The sequence below is a fragment of the Oryctolagus cuniculus genome, chromosome 7 (genome assembly GCF_964237555.1).
Source record: "Oryctolagus cuniculus chromosome 7, mOryCun1.1, whole genome shotgun sequence".
Classification (NCBI taxonomy): Eukaryota; Metazoa; Chordata; class Mammalia; order Lagomorpha; family Leporidae; genus Oryctolagus; species Oryctolagus cuniculus.
In genome coordinates, this window is record NC_091438.1 from 36,352,197 (window position 1) to 36,368,492 (window position 16,296).

General features: G+C 54.0%; 2 protein-coding genes across 8 annotated transcripts in view; one reads left to right on the forward strand and one right to left on the reverse strand.

Annotated features, from left to right (window-relative positions):
• Positions 1-252: 252 nt before the first annotated feature.
• Positions 253-16,296, reverse strand: part of C7H1orf226 (chromosome 7 C1orf226 homolog) — a 343,498-nt gene continuing 327,454 nt past the window's right edge. For 5 of the 6 annotated variants that reach the window (XM_008264164.4, XM_051857177.2, XM_051857180.2 and 2 more), the window contains 2 exons: positions 3,735-4,062; positions 253-2,975 (listed from right to left, as the gene is read on the reverse strand). In XM_008264164.4, coding sequence (XP_008262386.2) covers positions 2,489-2,975; positions 3,735-4,062 — 815 coding nt within the window. In that variant the 3' untranslated portion in view covers positions 253-2,488. Of the gene's footprint in view, positions 2,976-3,734; positions 4,063-6,856; positions 8,726-16,296 lie in introns of those variants that run through there. The other variant, XM_051857183.2, reaches the window with a different exon arrangement.
• Positions 8,850-11,831, forward strand: SPATA46 (spermatogenesis associated 46). 2 transcript variants are annotated; one of them, XM_008264162.4, is made up of 3 exons: positions 8,850-9,093; positions 10,448-10,561; positions 11,219-11,831. In XM_008264162.4, exons 1-3 carry the CDS (start codon positions 8,991-8,993, stop codon positions 11,743-11,745), a joined length of 744 nt encoding a protein of 247 aa, XP_008262384.1. In that variant the 5' UTR covers positions 8,850-8,990; the 3' UTR covers positions 11,746-11,831. The 2 variants fall into 2 exon arrangements, with proteins under 2 accessions (XP_008262384.1, XP_008262385.1); XM_008264163.4 differs by lacking the exon at positions 10,448-10,561 and having other exon boundaries at positions 8,856-9,093.

The following is a 16,296-nucleotide window of genomic DNA, read 5'->3' on the forward strand; positions in this document are numbered from 1 at the left end:
CTGCAACAGTGACAGGTCTGGTGGGCAGAGGGACACTCTGAATGGTGGCCAGTGGAACCATCTCCTGAGAAACTGTCTGTCCCTCCAGGGCGTTGGATGGGAGCTTTGATGGCAGCGCCCACCTCCCCATCTCCCTCTCTCCGGCTCACACACAGCCAAATGCCCTGCTCCCTAGAAGGCAACCCCAAGGAAGCCACTGCTCCCGGTGGTCAGCCAGGAGGCAGACAGACAGAGCCAGCAAACCAAACCAAACCAAACCAAACCGTTTTATTGTGCAATTCCCATCTACCAGAAAATTACTAAAAATATAAATATTAATTTTCTAGAAAATCCTCAGATCTGTAATCTTCCTCCTTCCCCGGACTGGGGCAGCTTTCTCCTTTTCACAGGTGGTGGCTGCCAGCCCTGTCTTCCTCTTGCCCACGTGCTGACAGTCACTCTCTCCCCCTATGCAGGGTCCCCATTCTCCTGCCAGGTTCTGGAAGCTCATGCCTTGGTCTATCAGGGTAAAGATATGTGCTGAGTAGGGGGGCTACCACGGACTTCAGGGAGAAAAGACTTGGGGGGCCCAACTTCCTAGAAGAAAGGTCCTTGGTGCCACCTCACCACCCTGCCCTCTTGGGGACTGGCTGCCCGAGGGGTGAGCTCCCAGAGAAGCTGGATCCGCTTCGAGGGGGCTGTGGGAACATGGCTGCAGAGCCCTTGGGTGGACTTGCAAATCAGGAGGGCTTTGGATGGAAGAGTTGGTCTGAGCCGAGCCCTGCGGGATTGTCCCTGCTGGGCTGTGAGCAGCACCTGTCCCCTCCAGCCCCAGGCAGTACCTGCAGCATCTGAGACCAGATTTCACAGGCCTGCAGGAGCCAGGCCACACTCGCCTTCACCAGGGAGAGAGGAGAGATGTAAATCCACAGACAGCGTGTGCAAGAGCTCACATAGCCACAGAACCAACAGTGCAGGAAGGGGCAGGGCCCATTGCCAGCCACTCCTCCGAGGCTCCCGGCTCTGCAGCAGTAGGTGTGGGAATCTCACCTGCAGAGGTGGCAGGGAGGCGATGCACTCGTCCCAGAGCCCAGGAGCAGGCAGCCAGATAGTGGATAGAAGAGCAGACGCCTCTGCCCGGCCTGCCCTGGCTGCATGAGCCCCTCCCAGCCTTCCCCCTTCCTCAACCCTGGCTGTCCCTTCTCCCCGCGAAGCCCCTCCGGGTGGAATGCACCCCCTCGCTGGCCACAGGAAGACAGCAAGATAGGACCTCTGGTAGGAAACAGACACAAGAGCAAGTTCGCCTAAAACCAGTTTAGGTTGGACTCACTTTGTCAGTCCCAGCCACAGATGCTCCAGGGGAAGCGCAGAAGGGAAAGGCAGGCCAGACGCGGGGGCCTCGGGCGACTTCTGCGCAAGCGCATACACGCCTCCCACGTCATCAGTTCGAAGTGGCTGCTCCCCGACACTGACCTCGTTCCAGCCCGTCACATGCTCTGGCCCTCGTGCTTGCCACGCCAGCCCCTGGAGTCGGCTCACTTGCTGGAGAGCTGCTCTGACCCCCAGTGACTGCTCTTCTTGGTCCTGTCCTCACTGCCTTTTCTACCTGGACTCTGCGTTCCCTCCTTAGGGCCCCCTGCAGGCTCCCGGGCCCTTCCCTCTACACACATCCTGCGTACTCACGTGCTGCGTACTGACGCTTCCGCTGCACCTGCCCCGCGCACCCGGCGAGGGAGCCTCGCTTTCCCTTCTGCGCAGGTGCCCCAGACACCCTGATTCCCTGAGTGCCTCTTCCAGACAGGCAGCGACTTCATTGTGGGTTCTGCCTCTGACTCTACCGCGAACATCTTGAGAATCCCGGGTTCAAGTCTCGGGTGAGCCCTCAGTGTCTCAGGCCTGGTCAGCATCTCCCCAGAGCTTCCAACCCAGGGGCAAAGGCAAGGAGGGTCCCAGGGACACGTGCTGCCTTGGGACTCCAAGAAGCCACGGCTGGGCAGTGGTCAGGGTGTGTGGCTTTCCAGGCCTGGGCCCATCAGTAAGCCAGCCCCATCATCGCTCACCCAACCTTGCTCCTTGTGGGGCAGGGGGCCCCTGGGCCATCAAGGAGGACAGAGAAGGAAGCAGGGCACAGAGGGAGAAAAGCAGGGGAGTGGGCAGTGTAGAAGGGACAGGAAAAGAGAATTCCTGCAAGGGCCATGCTGCCGGCCCTGCGGCCCTGCAGGTCAGCGGGAAGCCAGGGCGTGCTCAGCCCTGTTGGAGCTCTGGTATCCAAGGACTGCAGTAGACTCCCAGAGGGGCTTACGGGAAGAAATTCGGGATGGGGGTGGCACCCGAGTCCCTGTGCCTCTGCAGACTCTAGTTGGTACTACTCAAAGATTTCCTAGTGTGCAGCGACCCACGTGGGAGAACCGGCCGCACCGTGCTGCGCATGTGCACGCAAGACACAGACACCGCGGAGCGCAGGGCCTGTGTGCGCAGTGGAGGAGTGGGTGGTGCTTGGTGCGGGACACTACTCAAAGGACAGCAGATCCGGGTGAGGGCCCTCATTGTCTTGGCTGGAGGTCCGTGCCCCTGGAGGGGGACTGCTGTTCCCCCAGGACTCGCCCAGGCTGATGGGGCTCAGGCTGAGTTTGAGGCCGGGGGAGGAGGCCCTTCTGTGCTCAGTCGTCTTTAGCGTGGCTTCGTCCTGGCTGTCCTTGTGGATGAGGTCGGGGACCGAGGACAGGGGCACCTCTCCGTTGGGCAGAGTCTCGCTTTCCTCTCCCATTTCCGGGGTGGCCACCTCTGGCTGTGACGTCTCTGCTGGGGTAGGCGGGGCCGTGGGAGGGGAGTCCTGGGGCTGCCCGAGTGGCAGCTCTGTCCCATACTCCAGATTGCTTAGGACAGGCTGCGAGGAAATCAGCATGTCCTGGGTGGTCTTCAGGGCCCGGGGGGTTCGCTTCCTGGTTATGGGAGGCGGAGGGTCCAGCCGAGGGAACGCTTCCTGCAGGACTGACCTGTAAGGTAGAGCACAGTGGACATTCAGGCTTTAAGGACGCCAGTCCACGCTGCGTTCTCACCTCTCTAACCCCACCTGTACTTACAACTCCCTCACTCAATGAGAGTGAGCGGTACGCCCTGGGCTCTCGTTCTTGGTTTAGCTGGTGGGTCTCAGTAACTTGTGCACAAACGGCTTTTGGCCCGTTCCAGCCTCATGCAGATCAGCACAGCGCCTTGCCTCCAGGAGGCGGGATCACTGGAGACCTGCGTCAGGGCAGAGCCGCTGCAGTAGGCCCCGTGCAGGAGGTGCAGGTGTTCCAAACAAGGCCTGGGCAGCACCTGTTGGTGCAATCCGGAAGGAGGGCAGGGCTATCTCACCCCCATCCCAGGGGCTCGGTGTGGCTGGTGGTGGAGCTGCTGCGCCTCACTTGGGGTCAGACCCAGCTCTCTGCCAAGTACTGACTGACTTCTGGCTACTCTCCCCGTCTCTGAACTCGAGTCATCTGCAAAGGGAGACATACGCTCCCTGCTAGGACTATTGTGAGGATTAGAAAAAAACAAGGCAGATACAGTGTGTAGCAGTGCTAAGGCCACTGGGCACGCAGGACGCATGAGCTGTGGCTATGGAGGTTGACTCTGGCGCTTGTGAACACGACCCAGCCTTCTGCTTCTCTTGACATGACTTTCACTTCCCAGCCTTATGCCTTTTCTCCCCTGGAGACGCTGCATGAGCCCACGGAACTGCAGGGATAGCGGGCAGGTGGGAAGGGGCTCACCTTTCATCCTCCAGCCAGGCCCTGGGTGCCGCATCAGTCCCATCAGCCAGCTGGGCCTCGGCTGTCTTGTTGATCTCCGTCACGCCCACGCTGCCGAGGCTCGAGAGCTCCTTTCTCCGCAGGAAGTCATTGACTTTGGCCCCCACGGCTTTGCCCAGGTTCTTGAGGTGCTGGCTGCTGCCTACCCAGAGTCCCGGCACGCCAGCCTCCGCAGAGCCCAGGGCGGCAGAGCTGGGGGCTGCAGGCCTGGACAAGTGGGGGAAGGAGCGGCTAGACTGGAGCTTTGGAGTGAGGGCTGTGTTCAAGTTCTCAAACATGCTGTGGTCCACTGGAACAGAGAAGGGAGAAAGGACCGGCTGAGAGCGGGGAGTGGACCTTTGTGCCATCGCCCGGCTCTTCTCACACACACCCCCAAGATTCCCTGAGGTTTTGGAATTACAAGGGGTCTTCAAAAAATCATGGGAAATGCACATTGTCATTAACCTTGCATGAATTTTCAAACATTTCGAGCACCCAATTAAACTTATTTTTTCCCCTTCCATTTCCCATGAGCTTTTGCAGTGCTCTGGTGTTCAAGAAAGACCCAGCAAACATGCTCTTGAACTGCAAAGTGGAGTTCTCTTGATGGGACCACAGGTTCTCGTTCTGCTCCACCCAGGGCAATCAGTGACTAACTGTGGCCATAAAACTAACTGATTTCTTTAAGCCCGCCTCCTTGATTCACAGCTTGACCCCTTTATTTGGGGTCACCAGGCTCTTTGAAGTAGAGAGAAAATAAGGATGGAGCAATGGAACATGACGTTGTAACACAGCCATGGGCACATGCTGGGCTCTCAGCCCTGGGGCAGCAGCTGGTGGAGAGATGGCAAGCATGAGCCTGGTGCTGGAAGTCCCGAGTGTGATTTTCCATATGGAGAATGGCCTAGCAGTTCCTCATCTCCAGGGGTAGAACCTGGGGGCAGAGGGGAGGCCAGCTTTGGTGCAGATATCTGAAGTGGTGGTTCAGAACCAGTGGACACCACCTGGCCAGTTCCTTGGTGCTGGGGCACACTGCCAGCCCACTTAATCTTTTACCACAGTCTAGCAGGTTGGGACATAGTAAGGCAAGGAACTTGGGGCCTGGGATAACAAACTGTTGTTGTCTGAGGTCAAATAGCTAGTTACTGGCAGACTTGCAACTAGCGTGCAGGTCTTCCAACCCAAAGCTCAGGGCTCCTTCCCCCACTTTGCCTTGCCTTGCATCATGGAATGGCTGCCTGAAAGGACCCTTCTCCCAGGAATCTGTCTTTGGCTTGAATAATTAACTCAAAGGACTGGGTGCAGACCCACTGGATGATAAGCATTTACAAAGCAGGGATCATGCCTCCCTCATCTTTGTGTCTTCAACAGCTAGCCTGAGTCCAGTACACTGTAGGTACTCAGTCAATACCTTTCATCAAATTGCCACAACTTGTTTCACAGATGGCAAATTGTGGAGGCCTAGAGGCCTGCTCCAAGGTTCTTTGTGGAAATGGCTGGAGCACCAGGCTCTAAGCCACGCTGTGTACACACTTGCACCTGGGCATCCTCTCCCTCCCTAGAAATTCAGCTCCCTAATCAAGGCAACCAGACCCACCCTGGGGCCTTGACACTGGGCCCAATATTTCTGTCCATACAATGGCCCCAGATATTTTGTGCATCTGGTCAACCAGGTTCCTTTTCTTATCAACACTTCTGCTAAGTGCCTGTTCTCCCTGAGCCTTTCCTAAAAGAAACTGGGTTAGGGTATACATTTTCTTCTGTTGAATTTTTGCATAAAGTAGTTTTCTTGGACTTGCACTGCTGAGTCCTGGGCCAAGGGGAGCACCCCACTTTGTTGTGGTTTCGGCAGAGGTGGTGCCTCTGTGATGTCACCTGCTTGGCTGCCCCAAGCCATGCACAGGAGAAAGCTCCATGGCAGGGTGGGTGACGTGCCAGGGAACTCTGAGTACAGCATCCCTGGGCTCCGGTGTAGTCCCAGCAGGATAACAGGAGTCCCCAGCTCACCCATAACGAGCAGGCTTTTCTCCTAAGACTGCACTTTGTCACACCATTCACTGTGTTACAATCTGCCAGCGACATCCCCCACCCTTCTCATTGTCTTTAATCACATAATCCGTAAACTAGCAGAGATGATTTGGAAATTAAGTCACTTAACTCTCCTCCCCCACTACTTCACACCATGTGAAACGCTCCAGAGAGAGACACTGGGGGATGCAAATCCTCCACCACTCCCTGGATCAATTGTTCAGGTGGTGCCTTCCTTATTGGGTTTAAAGAGAATTTTCAGAGCAGACACACTCGTTTCTGCAAGTATAAGCACCAAGAACAACAGTCAAGGTGATCTGTAAATTATGAGTCCCTAGTACTATTTTTAAAGCACACTCTTGCTAATGGATTATGCACCATTTTGTTTTTCCTGTACTGCTTGCTCTCTGCTCTTCATAGTGTAGTCTACAAAATACTCTGGATTCTTAATTTAAAGACAGCCTATTATACACTCTCGTTACACCTGCCTAAATTCTTCTGGCAAATTCACCTGTCACTCTAATAAAATAGTAAGATCCGAGGGTGCAGTAGCATCTTAAGTGCTTTTAATATTCTGCAATGCTAGCTTAGAGCTTTGGACAATAGTAGGTATTTAATAAGTGAGTTTAATTGAACCTGACTTTTGTATGAGTTCTTAAAAATTGCACCATGGGCTTGACAGTGTAGAGAGACTGCTGACAACTCCCCACACCCCCTAAAAACCACTCAAAAAATCCCTCTATGGGAGTGGTCTGCAGGAGACTCGCAATGTCAGGCCAGGAGAAAGTGCCCTTCTCCCCAAAGTGGACCTCTGGCTGCGGGCTTGCTCCATCGCCCCATCCGAGAGAGGCACAACACACTCCTTTCCTGCTGCAGCCCCGGTGAGCCGGGCACTCTGTCCCTCTTGCCTCAGGACTCGAGGCTTGGTGGTTCAGGAAGCAATGATGATGGAGGAAAGATGACGATGGGAAACAGCTGGGTGGCCCTCCCCGTGGCACCCCCCAACATGCACATACGCAAGCAGAGAGGGGGGCATCCGGGGATGTAGGTCATCCACAGGAGGGGGCGTGCCTTACCTGTCCGAGAAGGGCTCGGAAAGCAGGTGGGAGACAAATGAGAAAGACACGTTTTACGCAGAGACCAGTCACTTTGAGAGTGTCACCTCTTGCCTGGGCCACCGACACACCGAGGGGACACTATGCCAAGACCGAGGCCCTGCTACCAGCACAGAGCCACCCTAGAAAGGCCAGATCCCCATCAACCGCTCAATAACTAAACCCAAGCAGCGTTGGACTTTGAAAACTCAAAAGAGGCCCCGGGAGATTCAGCCTCCTGTGCTGCCTGCCAGCCCAGTCTTGTGAGCCCTCTCTGCGTTCAGTATCTCTGAAGTCGGCAGGGGGAGAAACGTGGAAGAGCGAGGCAGCAGAGTGGGATTCTGCATCCCGGAGTCCTGTGTGTATCGTGACTGTGTAAATCACTGGGCTGTACTGACAAGATGTCAACGATGTGGAAACCCATGAGGCTGAGAGGCTTGCTCAGTGACGTCACACTGGCAGAGTTAGGTGGTGGTGGGGGGAGTCAGAAGTACGCTGACTCCCACGCTCATCATCTTTCTCTACACCACAAGGGTCCAAATGAAACTCCCAACACCCATCATGTCACCAAAGGGCGCGGCTTTAAGTAACACCCCAACGCAGTCTAAAGCTCCAAATCGGACTCTGGGGCAGGAACCGGACTAGGAAGTCTCCCACTGTCTGCCGAATAGGAAAGCACCAGGAATGAGAGAACTCTGGGCTGCTCGGGCAGAAGCTGAAGCACCGCACTCACACACGCGCCACACCACTGCAAGAGGAGCCTGTGGCTGTATCTGTCGCAGCCAGCACAAGATACCCACCACGGAGACCTGACATACCATCGTGTATCTGGGTGGCCAGTTGTGACAGTCTGGAACGGGACACTGCCAGTCAAGTTCAAAGTGCCCACCTCCTCACTGACCCTCATTGCACATCACACCTGGGGGTTAGCCTTGCTTTCTGTAGAGAGGGACTTGGCACCTTGGAGTCAACAGTCTTTAGCAGCAATCTTTCTACAAGCCAAATGGTCTAGAGGAAGCCACCAACTCTGGTTTAGTCCCTTGCTGAAAAGAAACCAAGCCGTAGAAAACAAGATCTGGTCCCTACTCATAGGAAATACACATTGAAGTATTTCGGCATGAAAAAAGACATAGTGTTTGGGGGCCAGGGCTATGGCATAGCAGGTAAAGCTGCCGCCTGCAGTACTGATATCCCATATGGTGCCAGTTCGAGTCTTGGCTGCTCGACTTCTGATCCAGCTCTTTGCTATGCCTGGAAAAGCAGTGGAAGATGGCCCAAGTCCTTGGGCCCCTGTGCCCACATGGGAGACTTGGAAGAAGCTCCTATCTCTTGGCTTCAGATTGGCCCAGCTCTGGCCATTGCGGCCATCTGGGGAGTAAACCAGCAGATGGAAGACCTCTCTCTGCCTCTGGTTCTCTATAACTCTGCCTTTCAGATAAATAAATACATCTTAAAAAAAAAAGAGCCAATGTCATGGCAATAGCTTAAAAAAAAAGTCTAATCAGTCCAACAAAACACTTAAGCACACACACATGTGGCAGAGAGTAGGGAAGAAGGAGAATTGATCAAGCAATTGAGGTAAAATGTTAGCAAGAAGACAATCTGGGTGCAGAGTATATGGATGCTCTTTGTATTGATTTATTTTTGCATTATGAATTTGAAAGTATTTCCAAAGAAAATGTACCCTAAACCAAAAAGCTGAAACTAAAACAAAAAATATTCAGTAGCAGAGGCTGGGCAGGTAGAGGAGAAAAAAGGGGAAAAGGTCACTCAGAAAGGACAGGGGTTCCCAGGGCTGGACGTGGGGGCTGCACAGAAAAGTGGTAACAATTTAGAAGGGAGCTGGGGGACAAACAGCCAGCATCACCATCCTATTCCTACTGTCTCCTTCCCTCTCTGGGTGTTCTCAGGTCAGGCCACTGAGGGATGACAAGCCAACAAGGCTGCTATGTTAATCTTGCACCAACAATCCATCGCGCACAGGGCAGACCCCACTGATGAGCGGAGTCATGGGACTTTGTGATGTCAACCGCATTCGGAATGTTTGATTGTCCCGACAACCCGGCCAGGCCCTAGGGAGCAGGTGTGTGATCTCCAGACCCTGCAGTGGTCAGAAATGGAGAACTTCTCACTTCTCAGCATCTCTGGCCCTCGAATCTCTTCCTCCGCCCTGAGCACTTTTCCTAACATTACGTCGTCACGTGCCACCAGCTTGCCAGGTACACTCCGGTGTCACTAGGACCACAAAGATTGGGGTGGGTTTTTTTATTTTTTGAAGTTCTTCCTTGAGTACTCGATCAGGTCATGGTACAAGACCACGATTTAGTGAGGAAGTGAAATTACATGTGGGGATAAAACTGTCATTCAGAATGCTACATTCATGGTTAATTCCTGGCAAGGAAAGAATAAGGGAAACTTGTCATCAAGACTGTTCCCCTACAGCCTGCATGGCATCTCAAGGCCCGCCTACAGAAAGTGTAGGTACCGTTACTTTTTGAAAAAAAAAAAAATTGTATCTGAGCAGCAGAGAGATAGAGACAGACTTCTCCCATCTGTTGGTTCACTCCCCAGACAACAGGGAGACGTGGGCTAGCTGGAGGTCTTCCATGTGTGTAGGAGGAACCCAATTCCTTGAGCTATCACTGCTGCCTCCCAGGGTCTGCACTAGGAGGAAGTGGGAGTCTAAAGCCAGAGCCAGGCATTCTGATGTGGGCTGCAGGTGTCCCAATGGCTAGGCTAAACAATTACTCCCTTGGGTCTTGAAAAGCTGGAGAAGAATCAGACTTCACAAACTATCATTAGGAGCCCGAGCAGCAGGGAAACTGATGCGTACACTGTGGAGTAAAGAGGGACATGGTGAGCGTTTGCTGTTCCAGGTTTCAACACCTACCTGGAAACCTGTTAGATTTGCAGAAGCTCACAGAATCAGAATCTGCATCATTAACAAAATCCCTAGGTAATGTCCAGGTACATGAGAACTTGCACGGTTCAGTGGAGTTCTCAGGGGCATCTATCTGCCTGTAGAGACGACATGGATACATCCTTCCTGCAGATTAAGCACAGCAACCGCTCTGAGATTTGAGGCAGGTCTGCTTTGTATCCAGTGCCAGCTGCTGCTCCAGGGGGTGCCAGGCAGTAAGGCCCCCATGACCCTTCTCTGCCTATGGGTCTGTGATGTTTCAAGGAGATAATTAGGCTTCTCATCCTAAGAGGGACCACACACCACTGCTGTGCAGCCCATGAGCGCACGGACTTGCAATCAGAGTGAAGTCCCCCATGCGAGGAGCTTAGCTTGCCAGAGGGCCAGGAAAGGGGCAGGCGGGGTGGACAGGACTCATCTGGGCCACATCTTAAGTCCCCCTTTCCTGAGGCTCCCTCTTTGGTCTGACTCAAACCACCCCAGTTGGAGTTCCCCAGGGAGTCACCCAGAGTGGCTCGGCCTAGCTGGGATCAAGAGGTCACCGCTTTGCTTCAGCTTTGAGATGCCTTGAAGGGTAGAGGTTGAGCCTCCAGGTGTGTTCGGGGGTCTCCCATCTTTGCTCAGCTCACCAGAATGTCTCTCCTCTAATCCAGACATAATAAGGACAGCGGCACCCACAGAGGCATCCAGCCCAGCTCAGACCCTACCCACCCAGTACTCAAGCAGCTCTTTCCGGCATGGGGTGCATAACACAGTGCTCTCACCAGGTGAGGCCTTCCCCAACTCTGCGTGGGGACCTGACAACCAGGGGCCGATTTCCTAAGGGAAGGGCTCTGCAAGCTGGTTCACCACCTGCTGCCTGCCTTATCACCTGCAGGCCCCAACCTGTTCCTCCTGCCTGGAGTAAAGACCTATAGGCCTCTCCCATCTCTTAAGATGGTATGGGGGAGCAGTGTCTGTCTAAGGGGGCTGTAGAGGAGGGATCAAGATGAGCTGGAGGTTGGGAGAAGTGGACACAACCACTGGTAGCAAAACAAACAAACAGAAAACCCACAGAAATCATTGGAGGCCGGAGGCTTGACTGTCTGTTGGGCCACTTGTCTAAGAGGACAAGGTACCTCCAGGAAGGGAAGGACCTGGAACGTAATAAGGCTTAGGGATTAGAAGGAGCCTCTCCTGTCCAGATATGCAATGCATTTGTACCAGTGGAGACAGAAAGCAAGAATGAGTGTCTTAGGCTGTTCCTCCCACCTTACCTGCCACCTTGCTCTTAGAATCATGATGCAGGTAGGATGGAGGACACTCAAGGTCATACCTGGCTACCTGCCTTCATGCCTTTCTGTGCACCCCATGGCCTCCAGCCATCCTGACCTCACTGCTCCCTGCCTGCGGCCACAGGTTCAGAAAAGCCCTTTTCTTTGCAGATTGCAGCTTGGGGGATTCCCAGAATGGGGAGCAGCTAAGGCGGAACTGCACCATCTACCGACCCTGGTTCTCCCCTTACAGTTACTTCGTATGCACCGACAAAGAGAGCCACTTGGAGGCCTACAGCTTCCCAGAGGTGCAGCGGGACGAAGGCAGGGGGGACAACTGCCTTCCCGAGGACATGGCTGAGAGCACCTGCTCGTCCTCTTCCTCCCCGGAGAACACATGTCCTCGAGATACCACCAGGAAAGCCAGGCCTGGCGTGGACTCCCTGGACTACATCACGTCCCAGGACATCCTGATGGCCTGCAAGTGGCACCCGGCCCAGCAGAACGGCTACAAGTGTGCGGCCTGCTGCCGCATGTACCCAACCCTGCACTCCCTCAAGAGCCACATCAAGGTGGGTTTCAAGGAGGGCTTCAGCTGCAGGGTGTACTACCGCAAACTCAAGACCCTCTTGGGCAAGGAGCAGAAGGCCCGGCCAGGGGACAGGCTTTCCTCCGGCAGCTGCCAGGCCTTCAAATAGTCCCACTGGACACCTCAGGTGAACGGCGGATGCAGCCTAGTTATGTCTCTAGAGAGATGCCAATAAATCAAAGTTAGTCAATCTTCTGTTGAGGTGAGGTCACTTTGCACCACCTGCTGTCCTTTCCAGTGCCCAGTCTCTATCTCCTTTGGCTAATGGTTGCCTAGCAACACCAGGCCCAACTCCCTGCCTCCCTCCTTCCCTCCTTTCTTGAAGCAAACACAATACCCAAAGTTTGGGGATATCCTCCAACACAGTGGCTCTCGAAGTGTTGCTAGCCCAGGCTAGTGTTTCCTGGGAATCGGCGAGAAGTGAAATTCTCAGGCCCCACTGGAACGCTGAGGGTGGGGCAGATCCACCCGCGACCTGATCTGCCCCCCAGGTTTCTTAGACACAGCCCGAATGTGAGAGCCACTGCTCCAAGCTCCTGGCCTTCTGGTCACGGATTCTTGTGTGATCAGCTCTTGCCCCTCCCTGGGGAACAGGGGTTGACGGCCCCTCCCAAGTGCCTGGGGAAGGAACCTGTGTAGTCTGAAAGGCATCTCAGATGGTTGATCTTCTTAGTGGTGGGGGCGGGGAGCAGAGAGGGTGACAGGCCCCAGAGCATGGGATACAAAGGCGGCAGTGGGGGGGGGCACTCCCTACCACATCCCCCACAACTACACTTAGAGGAGCAGGACAAAACTGTTTTGACCGCAAGGCCAGCTTTGCATGGCTGCTTTGAGTCATGTCACTCTGCTGCCTGCTACCAAGTACACGCTCAGCAGCCAGCCTCGATCCTTACTCCCCTTCCTAGTGAAACCTGTGGCCTGTCAGACCCGGAAAGATGGGTGGGCAGCAGAGGTACACTGTGGACATGTGTTCCCACTGGGCCACTTAACAAAGGAAAGATGAACACTCACCAGTGGGGCTTGGAGGCCTTCCTCAACTCCTGTTCCCCTGCCTCGTGACTCAGTGGGCCCTGTCACTACAGTGGGCTATCTCGTTTCAGAGATGTAGGCACCAGACCTCCCTTAGTCTCTGGCCAACAGGTGGGCCGGATGCATACGTACTCATCCTGGAACCTTACCTCGTGGTTTAGCAGAGCTGCCTCTGCTTGTCACTGTGCTGCTGCCGTTTCATTTACGGTTCTTTTATTGACCCACAGTGCAAGAGAGGGGCTGGGCTCACATCTCCATCACTTCGTATGTCCTGAGATCACTCCCAGCTCTGCTCCACTCCCCGTGCCATGACACCCAGCCGGGGTCCAGGAATCTATGCGACTGCTAGGCTTCAGCTGGCACATACTGGTCACAGCCCACCTTCTCTCTGCAGCCCTGACATCCTTCTTAGGATCCTGTTTCCTACAGGAGCAGGTGCATGACTCAGGGCAGGTCCTTCAGTCCCCAGCCAGTCTGAGCTACTCTTTATCTGAATGGAAAAGCCACCTGAGGCCTGGAAGGCTTTTCCTTACACATGTGGCTCTGTGTGTGTGGCCCCTTAATGGGGCTCTTGAGTCAGTATAAGAAGGGGCACACATTGAGGGCTGGGGTCTCACCATTGTCTGGGAGAACCTGGAAAGGAATCCACTCCTAATCTCGACTCCCATCCTTGGCCAACCCCATTCTCTTCTTCCAGGGCAAGTGTATCCATGGAAGGCATCAGGAGAGGAAAGGCAGTGAGCCAACAGCCAGGGGCGGAGCCCAGGGGCCAGAGCACCTGCTTGTGCTGCCCTGCAGGTGCTGTGTCTTTCTGAAGACAAGGGGCTTTCTGTGTCTCACTTCATGCAGTGTCGCTGTCTCAGAAATAGGCACCCAGCACATGACTGCCCTGGCCAGCACAGGTGCAGGTAGCAGAAAGCTAAGACATAGACTCTGCTGTACCTGGGGCCACCACCGGGCACCTTCTGCTGGGTGCTTTTAAAATGCAATCTCATCTACTCTCCGTAAAAGCTTTCTGTGGTATACACTCTCCCCATTTTATAGACGAGAAAATAAAGCTCAGTTGGGCTTGTAAGTAAAGTTCAGAGGGACCTAGGCTAGGGACCCTCTCGACATTCTCTCTGGCCTGGGCCTGACAAAGCGCCAAGCCTTAAAAACAGCAAAAACAAAAATTCCACCAAGGGATCTGGCAGCCTTAAAATAAAGTCTGTTCTGGGAGTCCTTTGACACCTCCCTTCGTTAGCGCTCCCTCATCACCCGCCCTCCCATTCCTTCATTTCCACCTCTGGCAGGGAAGCCACACGCCTGAAGCAGGACTTCCCTGCTCAGCTGTGTTGCAATGATACTGTCCAGGCAGATGTGTGTGTATTGGGGGGGAGGTGTTTGTTTGCCCCCGGTAAGGGACATTTCTTGAATGCGCCCATTCAGACTTCCTACCATGTATTTCAGACAGTCTAAGATTGAGTAAGATTGTACGATCCTGATGATCTCAGGTACACTGAACATGCGCGTGGTGCACTTTTTTCAAGCACTCACCTTGCTCTGCCTGCATTACTAACGATGCTTAGAGTTTGCAAAGACCTGGGATCGGGAGAGTCTGCAAGAATGGGCACAGACCAGGGCTTCCCAACCTCAGCACTACTGACACTTCTGGCTGGATAACTTCTTGTTGTGGGAGGACATCTAGCCGTAACCCTGACTTCTTCTCCTACCCGCCTGTGGCATTGCTCCCCTGCCTGGGACAACCTCAAATGCCTCCAGGCATCGTCAAAGTCCCCTGGAAGCAACCTCATGCCCCGTGAAGACCTCGCAGAATCTGCTCCTGCGCAAGGCTGGTCTATATAACTGCAACTTCAGGCACCACCTTCCTCGCCTCCTTCAGGGAACATGCAAACTCTTCCTAAGCCCCACAGCCTCGGGAACCACGTCACAGAGCTGGTGCCACCTGGCCTGGGAAGTGGGTGGAAAGTGAGGGATAGCGGAGCAGCAGGTGGAACAGAAGCAGCAAGAAAAGACAATGGAAAAGCTTTGAGAAATACGAAAGGTTTATTTAGCAAAAGCCACTAGACTAGTGACAACATCCAGGGATTAAGTGCACTTACATTAACAGAATCTTTTCCCAGAGAGTTGCTCCGACAGAGTTAATGACACAACAGTTTTAGGAAGTTGAGGGCTAGGGAGGTAAGGGGGTAGGAAGAAGCAGTCAAGCAAAGAGTAAATAAAAGGAATACAACTCCTAAACAGGATCAGTTGAGAGAAGTGAGGCTAGGAAGAGGCTTTACAGATAGCACTGATACAAGCGGGACTAGGAGGAACCTCATTTTCAATCCCAACAGGTGGTCCTTCTCATGCGGAGAGAGTCTTTCCCGGCTCCACAACTGTGAGAGCCTCGCACTGTACCTGGGGCAGCCACCAGTAAGGTGGGGACCCCGCTGTCCACTTGTCCTCCATATAGGGCAGAGTAGAGGATGAAAAAGAAGGAGGCAGAGTTGAGTTAGCAGAGCCAGAAGCAAGGAGGGAGGACAGGGTGCCATCGCTGGGGAACCAGGTCTGCAAAGTTCCCTTCCCTGCCAAGTTGACCCTTGAGGGAAGGCTGGAGGGTTTGGGGGCTGGTGACCTTTGAAGGCCCCTGGATCCGATCTTGGTTTCCCATCCCCACTCGCTGAGTGTGCGCTGATGTGAGTCACACTAAGGAGGCTGCCAACACACGAGTGAGTGCTCCAGGGCAGGCCTGAGTCGGGAAAAGGTAGGTGAGGCAGGCCAAGGCCACCATGGAACACCCGGAAGGCAGAAAAGTCTGGATGGTGGCCCAAGTCAGTGTCACACATAACTGGTCTCTCCAGTATTTTAACCTCTCTTCTGTTTCTTCATCCTCGCCTTGGCAAGCTTTTCAAGACCATTTTAGGAATTACCTGCCCCACCCACTACACCGCCGCCTGCCATCCACATTCCAGGCACCTCATCCTGCAGCCTCTGGCTTTATCTCCTCAGCTCCTGCTTGGTCGCTCAAAATCCTAGTGGTCTACAAGGTCCCAGACTCAAGGAATCCCAGGTTGGAATTTCCCAAGCTGGCCAGGTGTAGCCAAACTGGATCCCTGGCCGTTGCTCCTTCAGTTTCACAGATCTCCCGTTCCTGGTTCTTCCTTCCCTATGCATCTGGACCTACTTCCAATGGTTCATGAGAAAATACAGCCAACAGAGCCACACCGCTCCAACTAAATGCTGTTAGGAAAAGGACCCCAAATCTATTGCTGATTCTGATCCCCTGGATGTCCCACTTCTCTTCTCTCCAGTCACTTCTCACAAGCCCACACACATACCTACCTTTTCTCACGTGTGTACACACACACACACACACTCACAACCACCCCATCCTACTTCCGTGCACCACATAGGGCTAACATACAGCTGCCTGTATTCCCTTGAATTTGGACTTTCTGGTCTAGAAGAAATCCAACTGAAGCTATAAGAAAGGGGCTACACTCTCATTCATGTAGGCTCTAAAGCAAAGGTAGGGCTGCAGAGCTCCACTCTGGGGCAACCAGAACCTTGCTGATCCCGCTCTGGAATCAGCGCATCCCGGGTCTGTAGCAGGTGGTCCAGGATCAAGACTCACTTCCCCAAACATAAG